Here is an 11,080-nt window from a genome sequence, read left to right on the forward strand (position 1 = left end):
GAGAATCACTGTACCATCATCTAAACCGCTGTGAAATATAATTTTCCGTAACCAAAAATTGTTGTTTAAGCTGGTGTATAAAACTTTTTAACCAAATTAAAAGACAAAAAAAAACAACTTGAGAACAGGAAGCATAGAAATAGTACATAGATCTATTCTATCACTTCTTAGACTTGTTTTCAACAAGAATTACAGATCTATAACTCACATTTCTACGTGAATTTAGTCAGGTCTCCCAAAAAAAGTTAAATATTGCAGTTTTAAAACACTAGTGGACGCTGGACGTTGACAAAAGCCAGAGCAGAGAAAATCGTGACTATAGCCATCATTCTTCGCACTATGCTGTGTTGCCGAATTGACTCTTCATCACTGATCTCAGCGATCGGGGGAGGGGGGAGTTGGCCGCCATCTTGCCCTCAACAACCAGATCAACATCAAAATTCTAATTAACGCGAGAGCGCAGAGTGGAGTCGGTCTAGCCGACTGTTCTCTCCAGGCCAGAGTCAGTCTACTCCCCTCCCAAGCTCTGGCTAAGCCTCAGTAAGCTCTTTGATACAGTCAGGTCACAACCCACCGCTGAGTTAATGACTACAAAAATAACTTCATCTGAGTCCCAATTGGCACCATATTCTCTATATAGTGCACTACACCCCGGGCCAGAGGAACCAGCCGACACCCCGGGCCAGAGGAACCAGCCGACACCCCGGGCCAGAGGAACCAGCCGACACCCCGGGCCAGAGGAACCAGCCGACACCCTGGGCCAGAGGAACCAGCCTACATACTGCAGGTAATACAGCACCCGTTTGTAAATAAAGAAATACTAGTTACATATAAGCCAATATAATTGTTTTGTTTTAGCCTGAGGGCATCTGACCAAGACCCTTCTATATTCCTGACCATCTGAAAAGACCACGGTATGCTACATTAGTCTTTATGATCTGAGGAATTTACACTCAGTTGGGAGTCGAGAAACTGAACACCATTTGAGATAGCAGGACCCATCACTATTCTGCTGGCACTTGCTCTGACAAGCCCTGTCAGATCTGTGAACACTAGATGGGTAGGTAAGTGAAATGGTGATGGGGCCACTGACTGATGTGGGCATCCCAAATGACACCCCCATTTCCTATACAGCGCACTACTTTTGACCCGAGCCCCATGGAATCCTATTCCCTATATAGTGCACTACTTTAGACTGGCACCCTATTCCCTATATAGTGTACTACTTTAGACCAGAGCCCTATTCCCTATATAGTGTACTACTTTAGACCAGAGCCCTATGGAACCCTATTCCCTATATAGTGCACTACTTTAGACCAGAGCCCCATGGAATCCTATTCCCTATATAGTACACTACTTTAGACCAGAGCCCCATGGAATCCTATTCCCTATATAGTACACTACTTTAGACTGGCACCCTATTCCCTATATAGTGCACTACTTTTGACCCGAGCCCCATGGAATCCCATTCCCTATATAGTGCACTACTTTTGACCCGAGCCCTATGGCTAGTGCACTGAATAGAGAAAAAGGGTGCTACAGACTGAAGACTCACCTGGGCCACATCCAGTAGGTATATCTGGAGGAAGAAGCCCAGCGCACAGCCTGTGATCTGATAGGGCGCTCCTCCCACTGCGTAGCATAGCTTGTTGCATATGGTCAACCGGCCACACTGCTCACGCTGGGAAAGACAAGGGGGGAAAAAAGGGGGTTCAGTCATTAACAACAAGTTGACATGTTTAACAGTTTAGTTTATTAGGATCCACATTAGAGTAGAGGAATGTGCAATGCATGAATGTTGCATTAATTCATTCCTTATTAACATTTTTCATGCAAATAGCTTAGGCCCTGAATGCTAGTCTGTTGCATTAACGGGGGTTTGCTACTGCAAAGCAGAAACAAGATGGCACCCAGGTTTCCACGGAATGGATTGATGCAATAATGAGTCTTGTAAATTCACTGTTTCACATCAGACACCAACTGAACTTCGTTGCAGTCTGACCTTCAACAGAGTCACAAACCAACAAATAACTAAACAGCTCTAACAATAGAGGGAATTATAGACAAAGTAGGGATGGGTGGGTTGATACAATAGAGTTACCGCAATATTTTGTTACGATATAATAAAATAATTATTCAAAAACATAAAAGGTATAACGTTTCCTATACAGTGCCTTGCAAAATATTAATCCCCCTTGGTTTTTTTCCTATTTTGTTGCATTACAACCTGTAATTTAAATTGATTTTTATTTGGATATCATGTAATGGGCAAACACAAAATAGTCCAAATTGGTGAAGTGAAAAAGAGAACTTGTTTAAAAAAAAAAAATCAAAAAAATTCTAAACATAAAAGTGGTGTGCATATATCACCCCTTTTGCTATGAAGCCCCTAAATAAGATCTGGTGCATCAAATTACCTTCAGAAGTCACATAGTTAAATAAAAGTCCACCTGTGTGCAATTTAAGTGTCACATGATCTCACACACATACACATACTCTGTTCTGAAGCAAGCGGCACTATGAAGACAAAGGAGCTCTCCAAACATGTCAGGGACAAAGTAGTGGAGAAGTACAGATCAGGGTTGAGTTATAAAAAAAAATATCCAGAACTTTGAACATCCCAGAGCCCCATTAAATCCATTACCAAAAAAATGGAAAGAATATGGCACCACAACAAACCTGCCAAGAGAGGGCCACCCACCAAAACAGACCAGGCAAGGAAGGCATTAATCAGAGAGGAAAACAAAGAGACCAAAGATAACCCTGAAGGAGCTGCAAAGCTCCACAGCGGAGATTGGAGTATCTGTCCATAGGACCACTAAGCTGTACACTCCAGAGCTGGTCTTTATGGAAGAGTGGCCAGAAAAAATACAATTTCTTAAAAAAAAAAAGAAGCAAACATGTTTGGTGTTCGCCAAAAGGCATGTGGGAGACTCCCCAAACATATAGAAGAAGGTACTCCGGTCAGATGAGACTAAAATTGAGCTTTTTGGCCATCAAGGAAAACACTGTCTGGTGCAAACCCAACACCTCTCATCACCCCAAGAACACTACCCCCATCATGCTGTAGGAATGTTTTTCAACAGCAGGGACTGGGAAACTGGTCAGAATTGGAGGAATGATGCTAAATACAGGGAAATTCTTGAGGGAAACCTGTTTCAGTCTTCCAGAGATTTGAGACTGGGACGGAGGTTCACCTTCCAGCAAGACAATGACCCTAAGCATACTGCTAAAGCAACACTTGAGTGGTTTAAGGGGAAACATTTAAAATGTCTTGGAATGGCCTAGTCAAAGCCCAGACCTCAATCCAATTGAGAATCTGAGGTATGACTTAAAGATTGCTGTACACCAGCGGAGCCCATCCAACTTGAAGGAGCTGGAGCAGTATTGCTTTGAAGAACGGACAAATATTCCAGTGGCTAGATGTGCCAACCTTATAGAGACATGCCCCAAGAGACTTGCAGCTGTAATTGCTGCAAAAGGTGGCTCTACAAAGTATTGACTTTGGGTGGGGGGGGGGGGGTGAATGGTTATGCATGCTGTTTTTTTGTCTTATTTCTTGCTTGTTTCACAAAAAAAGATTTTGCATCAAAGTGGTAGGCATGTTGTGTGAATCAAATGATACAAATGCCCCCCCCCCCCAAAAAAAAAATATTTTAATTCCAGGTTGTAAGGCAACAAAATAGGAAAAGTGCCAAGGGGGGTGAATACTATTGCAAGCCACTGTATTTCTCATTTCATAAAGATGGTAAGCCAACATGATTTTTGCACTTATTTCCATGATTGATTAGAAGTTGTTTTAATTATGGTTCTCTTGTCCCTCTGCAACACACATGACACCAATTAATGTAGAATAGTAATAAATATATTGCTAAGTATCGGGAAAATATTGTATTGTAAGTTCCGAGGCCATTCCCAGCCCTACTACAAAGTGATCCAAAGATGATCCAACTAACTGGACAATGTGTCAATAACTTGAAACAATTAGTGCAAGGTGCATTAACCTATGTAGAAACACACTGGCAGACAGAGAGGAACCAGGCATTGAGGGGAACCAGGCATTGAGGGATGGCCAGTCCTCTTCTGGCTGTGCCAGGGGATAATAAGAGTACATGGCCAGATCATTCTTCAAGATGTTCAAACGTTCATAAATGACCAGAAGGGTCAAATAATAACCACATCAACTTATTTGCAGAGCTAGCCTAAGTATGATTGGATCTACAGTCTCTTTGGCTTTGCATTTAGCAGGCTCTCTTTATAAATGCTGGTAGGGGGCATTCTTGCTTAGCAGCCTAATCCAAAACAGTCTCTCTCCCGTCCTCCCTCGTCTGTTTTACTCAAGAGTTCTGGTTTCCTGATCAACCATCCAGCTACAGAACACACCCACAGTAACATGAGGCCCAGCGCAGGGACGGAGGCTACAGAAGACACCCACAGTAACATGAGGCCCAGCGCAGGGACGGGGGCTACAGAACAAACCCACAGTAACATGAGGCCCAGCGCAGGGACGGGGGCTACAGAACAAACCCACAGTAACATGAGGCCCAGCGCAGGGACGGGGGCTACAGAACAAACCCACAGTAACATGAGGCCCAGTTCAGGGAATCTGGGACAGAGAGGCATTTTATCATGAGACGGTCGCACGACAGCGTGAGAACAGTGTAACCGAATTATTCTGTCTCTGTCCCCACAGGTTGTAGACTGGAACCTTTCCCACCTGGATACCAATCACCCTGTCCACATCCCAAACGGTACCCTATTCCTTATAGTGCACTACTTTCATATCATTTCCTTGGCATGAATGACCTGACAGACTGCCTCCAGAATGGCACCGTATTCTCTACATCACTCTATGGAGCCTGGTCAAAAGTTTTATGGCCTGGACAAATTTTTTATTATTTTTTTAAATTTAAAAAAAACAGCCAGACTGGTTTGTGTGTCTCCTCACAGGGTTGTCACAATCCCCTGGCAAGAACGAGGGCCTTTCTGCACTTCTCTCGCAGGAAACTTTGCCAGGTTGGCTGGCCAGCTTGAAAGGGAGCCTTCACCGTTTGTCAATCAATAGGCATTCAGGAGCACAGGCACCCACACCCTCCTCCTAAGCCAATGAAAAGGGCTCTCTGTGGCCGCCACCCGGTTTGCGAGGATCCTGATTGGTGGGATCTGAGACGTCACCTCATTCACACATAGGGGGGGAACACTGGGTACTAAGAACTGCAGGGCACATAAGTTTATTTGTGCCCGGGTCCCAAATCAATCCTTCTCCTCTGCTAGGCTAAGTGGAGTTGCCAACACATCTAGATTTTCAGGGCAAGTTCACAGGCTATAAAACATGTTCAAAATAAAATAACTCCTTGAGAATCTGTGTCTATTACTGGTTGTACTTTGGATCTGGTGAGACACATGAGTCACCGTGTGACCATAAACGTCAGATAACTAAGGCTGTTGACGCACCAACACATTTCTTTCAGTGACAACTTGTTGTTCTGACTGAAAAAAAAAAACAACCCGCTCTTAAGCCTGATGTAGGCTAACCAACCACAGAGACATTAAGGCATCTTTCACAGTGTTGTGGACTGACTCACTGACGATATACAATAACTGGCCTAACACTAGTTTTTAATTCAGGTCAAACACCAAATGGTGTTCAACACAGGGTTGAATCTTTCGAAACCAAAAACCGTGTCAACCCATGAGATGCATTTCCCAACAGACTTATTGGGACTACTACCCCACATACATACCCATACCAAACCTGTCTGTCTGGTACACAGACTTTAATAGGAGTCTGGAAGGAGCCAGACACCTAGGTATTTGTAGTTGTCCACATATTCTAAGTCGGAACCGTCCAGAGTAGTGATGCTGGACGGGTGGGCAGGTGCGGGTAGCGATCGGTTGAAGAGCATGCATTTAGTTTTACTAGCGTTTAAGAGCAATTGGAGGCCCCGGAAGGAGAGTTGTATGGCATTGAAGCTCATCTGGAGGTTAGTTAACACAGTGTCCATAGAAGGGCCAGAGGTAAACAGAATGTTGTCATCTGCATAGAGGTGGATCAAAGAATCACCAGCAGCGAGAGCAACATCATTGATTATATACAGAGAAAAGAGTCAGCCCAAGAATTGAACCCTGTGGCACCCCCATAGAGACTACCAGAGGTCCGGTCAACAGGCCCTCCGATTTGACACACTGAACTCTATCTGAGAAGTAGTTGGTGAACCAGGTGAGGCAGTCATTTGAGAAACCAAGTCTGTTGAGTCTGCCGATAAGAATACGGTGATTGACAGAGTTGAAAGCCTTGGCCAGGTCGATGAAGACGGCTGCACAGTACTGTCTTTTATGGATGGCGGTCATGATATCGTTTAGTACCTTGAGCGTAGCTGAGGTGTACCCGTGACCAGCTCGGAAACCAGATTGCACAGCGGAGAAGGTACGGTGGGATTCGAAATGATCAGTGATCGGTTTATTGACTTGGCTTTAGAAAGGCAGGGCAGGATGGATATAGGCCTGTAACAGTTTGAGTCTAGAGTGTCTCCCCCTTTGAAGAGGGGAATGACCGCGGCAGCTTTCCAATCTTTAGGGATCTCGGATGAGACGAAAGAGAGGTAGAACAGACTGGTAAATAGAGGTTGCAACAATGGCGGCAGATAATTTTAGAAAGAGAGGGCCCAGATTATCTAGCCCAGCTGTTTTGTACGGGTCCATGTTTTGCAGCTCTTTCAAAACATCTGCTATCTGGATTTGGGTGAATGAGAAGCTGGGGAGGCTTGGGCAAGTAGCTGTGGAGCTGTTGGCCTGGGTTGGGGTAGCCAGGAGGAAAGCATGGCCAGCCGTAGAGAAATGCTTATTGAAATTCTCAACTGACAGGATGAGGTCAATATCCTTCCAGGATACCCGGGCCAGGTCGATTATAAAGGCTTGCTCACAGATTGTTTTAGGGAGCGTTTGACAATGAGGGGTGGTCGTTTGACCGCAGACCCATAGCGGATGCAGGCAATGAGGCAGTGATCCTAATTGAAAACAGCAGAGGTAAATTTAGAGGGAAAGTTGGTCAGGATAAAATCTAGGAGGGTGCCCATGTTTACGGATTCAGGCTTGTACCTGGTGGATTCCTTGATAATTTGTGTGAGTTTGAAGGAATCTAGCTTAGATTGTAGGACTGCCGGGGTGTTAAGCATGTCCCAGTTTAGGTCACCTAACAGAACGAACTCTGAAGATAGATTGGGGGGGGGGGGGGGGGGGGGGGGGCAATCAATTCACATATGGTGTCCAGGGCACAGCTGGGAGCTGGGGGGGGTCTATAACAGGCAGCAACAGTGAGAAACTTATTTCTGGAGAGATTAATTTTTAAAATTAGAAGCTCGAACTGTTTGGGCATAGACCTTGAAAATATAACAGAACTTTGCAGGCTAACTCCTCCCCCTTTGGCAGTTCTATCTTGATGGAAAATGTTGTAGTTGGGGATGGAAATCTCTGAATTTTTGGTGGCCTTCCTGAGCCAGGATTCAGACACGGCTAGGACATCGGGGTTGAAGGAGTTGCATTATTACACAACTATCGGTTAGGCATTTTTCTTAACGTTAAGGATCCCAACTTCATTTTCAATGAAAAAACCCTAATATACACCAAAATCAAGCATGCATGGAGGAGAGAGACGCTCCTCTGACACGGCGTAGCCTCGCTGCTAGTGTTAGCTACATGGAGGAGAGAGACGCTCCTCTGACACGGCGTAGCCTCGCTGCTAGTGTTAGCTACATGGAGGAGAGAGACGCTCCTCTGACACGGCGTAGCCTCGCTGCTAGTGTTAGCTACATGGAGGAGAGAGACGCTCCTCTGACACGGCGTAGCCTCGCTGCTAGTGTTAGCTACATGGAGGAGAGACGCTCCTCTGACACGGCGTAGCCTCGCTGCTAGTGTTAGCTACATGGAGGAGAGAGACGCTCCTCTGACACGGCGTAGCCTCGCTGCTAGTGTTAGCTACATGGAGGAGAGAGACGCTCCTCTGGCACGGCGTAGCCTCGCTGCTAGTGTTAGCTACATGGAGGAGAGAGACGCTCCTCTGACACGGCGTAGCCTCGCTGCTAGTGTTAGCTACATGGAGGAGAGAGACGCTCCTCTGACACGGCGTAGCCTCGCTGCTAGTGTTAGCTACATGGAGGAGAGAGACGCTCCTCTGACACGGCGTAGCCTCGCTGCTAGTGTTAGCTACATGGAGGAGAGAGACGCTCCTCTGACACGGCGTAGCCTCGCTGCTAGTGTTAGCTACATGGAGGAGAGAGACGCTCCTCTGACACGGCGTAGCCTCGCTGCTAGTGTTAGCTACATGGAGGAGAGAGACGCTCCTCTGGCACGGCGTAGCCTCGCTGCTAGTGTTAGCTACATGGAGGAGAGACGCTCCTCTGACACGGCGTAGCCTCGCTGCTAGTGTTAGCTACATGGAGGAGAGACGCTCCTCTGACACGGCGTAGCCTCGCTGCTAGTGTTAGCTACATGGAGGAGAGAGACGCTCCTCTGACACGGCGTAGCCTCGCTGCTAGTGTTAGCTACATGGAGGAGAGAGACGCTCCTCTGACACGGCGTAGCCTCGCTGCTAGTGTTAGCTACATGGAGGAGAGAGACGCTCCTCTGACACGGCGTAGCCTCGCTGCTAGTGTTAGCTACATGGAGGAGAGAGACGCTCCTCTGACACGGCGTAGCCTCGCTGCTAGTGTTAGCTACATGGAGGAGAGAGACGCTCCTCTGGCACGGCGTAGCCTCGCTGCTAGTGTTAGCTACATGGAGGAGAGAGACGCTCCTCTGACACGGCGTAGCCTCGCTGCTAGTGTTAGCTACATGGAGGAGAGAGACGCTCCTCTGGCACGGCGTAGCCTCGCTGCTAGTGTTAGCTACATGGAGGAGAGAGACGCTCCTCTGACACGGCGTAGCCTCGCTGCTAGTGTTAGCTACATGGAGGAGAGAGACGCTCCTCTGACACGGCGTAGCCTCGCTGCTAGTGTTAGCTACATGGAGGAGAGAGACGCTCCTCTGACACGGCGTAGCCTCGCTGCTAGTGTTAGCTACATGGAGGAGAGAGACGCTCCTCTGACACGGCGTAGCCTCGCTGCTAGTGTTAGCTACATGGAGGAGAGACGCTCCTCTGACACGGCGTAGCCTCGCTGCTAGTGTTAGCTACATGGAGGAGAGAGACGCTCCTCTGACACGGCGTAGCCTCGCTGCTAGTGTTAGCTACATGGAGGAGAGAGACGCTCCTCTGGCACGGCGTAGCCTCGCTGCTAGTGTTAGCTACATGGAGGAGAGAGACGCTCCTCTGACACGGCGTAGCCTCGCTGCTAGTGTTAGCTACATGGAGGAGAGAGACGCTCCTCTGACACGGCGTAGCCTCGCTGCTAGTGTTAGCTACATGGAGGAGAGAGACGCTCCTCTGGCACGGCGTAGCCTCGCTGCTAGTGTTAGCTACATGGAGGAGAGACGCTCCTCTGACACGGCGTAGCCTCGCTGCTAGTGTTAGCTACATGGAGGAGAGAGACGCTCCTCTGACACGGCGTAGCCTCGCTGCTAGTGTTAGCTACATGGAGGAGAGAGACGCTCCTCTGACACGGCGTAGCCTCGCTGCTAGTGTTAGCTACATGGAGGAGAGAGACGCTCCTCTGACACGGCGTAGCCTCGCTGCTAGTGTTAGCTACATGGAGGAGAGAGACGCTCCTCTGACACGGCGTAGCCTCGCTGCTAGTGTTAGCTACATGGAGGAGAGAGACGCTCCTCTGACACGGCGTAAACTGGTCCTATGTTTCCAACTCCCAAAAACCCCGTTTCAATTCATTGTTTAATTGCCTAAACCGCATAGCTATTTCTAATCGTTTATATAACCTACGCTATTCTCAATAGGTTTTTCAAAGGAAAAGCATCCTTACGGTAAATAGTTATAGCTAATAATTTTCAATGATTAAAGGAAAGACAGACGGGGGTTTGGTGCTCGCCTAAGAGAAATGTAATTGAAACGTGGTGGCTGCTGTCATCAAAACCGGTGGAAATAAAATGGATTATAGTTTATCATCAAGAAGTATTTGGCTAGGTAACTAGGCTAATTGATTAGGCTGGACTTATAAAAAGTTAGACATGACAATGTTGACAAACCGTTTCATCTCTTTGTAATCGCCGTTTAATCAAAGCGGTCTTCCTCTCTAGTTTAGTTCAGGATGTACATTCATGCATACACATTTGCTGCTAATATTGTTATTCATAAAACTATACATTAAATCAACTTACCTTCCTAGCTAGTTTGACCACATCTGGGTTGACCGGTTTATTCGTTAATAAACTATTGTTGGAATATTGGTCGGCGCCTTCTCCTTTTGCCATCACTTTACGGATAAATAACCTTTTGAAAAAAAACAACTAATATTATACTTTAAAAAAATCTGTTATCAAAACGGCGTCTTAAAACACAACTCTGTAGTTAAATCGGTTCCACCTTGTGAGATCGGTACAGACTCCACACAATGTGAAAGCTGACGACCAGGAGTCTCTGCCATGATGTAGCAGTAGGACCCGCCCCTTACCGGTGGGTACGCGTTAACCCCGTCCGCACACCGGCGGACAATCAGACCGAGTTTTAATGTGCGTTCATTTATTTAACCCTTATTTAACCTTTATTTAACCACGCAACCAGAATTCCTATTTACAAATATAAATAAATCAAACACATGATTTCCAATGGACATAGAACTGAAATGTATTCCAATAATTATTTTCCAATAATGTCAATCGATAATTGTCCGTTTTCACATTTATCCTGGTAATGCAAAAACATGTACATGTTTTTAGATATAGTAATAGATCATCTCAAAATATCACTACACACTATGAACCAGAGATACCACGTACCCTAGTCTGACCTAATAAAGACCAAACTGTAAGCTATACAGCACCACTGATGTTTTCATGGACATTCCACAGCTGCAGTACAGCAAATAGATGTGAGTTGTATACAGCCTTATGATTATTTTTACATTTTAGTCATTTAGCAGACACTCTTATCCAGAGCAACTTACAGTAGCAAATACATACATTTCATACATTTTTT

At 46.3% G+C, this 11,080-nt stretch overlaps 1 protein-coding gene across 1 annotated transcript in view; it reads right to left on the minus strand.

The window, feature by feature from the left end:
- Positions 1–10,515, minus strand: part of LOC115176302 (sodium-dependent lysophosphatidylcholine symporter 1-B-like) — a 35,713-nt gene extending 25,198 nt beyond the window's left edge. The window contains exons 1-2 of the mRNA XM_029736241.1: positions 10,264–10,515; positions 1,556–1,681 (exon numbers count right to left, since the gene is read on the minus strand). Coding sequence (XP_029592101.1) covers positions 1,556–1,681; positions 10,264–10,356 — 219 coding nt within the window. The 5' untranslated portion in view covers positions 10,357–10,515. The remainder of the gene's footprint in view (positions 1–1,555; positions 1,682–10,263) is intronic.
- Positions 10,516–11,080: the final 565 nt, after the last annotated feature.

Source organism: Salmo trutta, chromosome 36 (assembly GCF_901001165.1).
Source record: "Salmo trutta chromosome 36, fSalTru1.1, whole genome shotgun sequence".
Taxonomy (NCBI): domain Eukaryota; kingdom Metazoa; phylum Chordata; class Actinopteri; order Salmoniformes; family Salmonidae; genus Salmo; species Salmo trutta.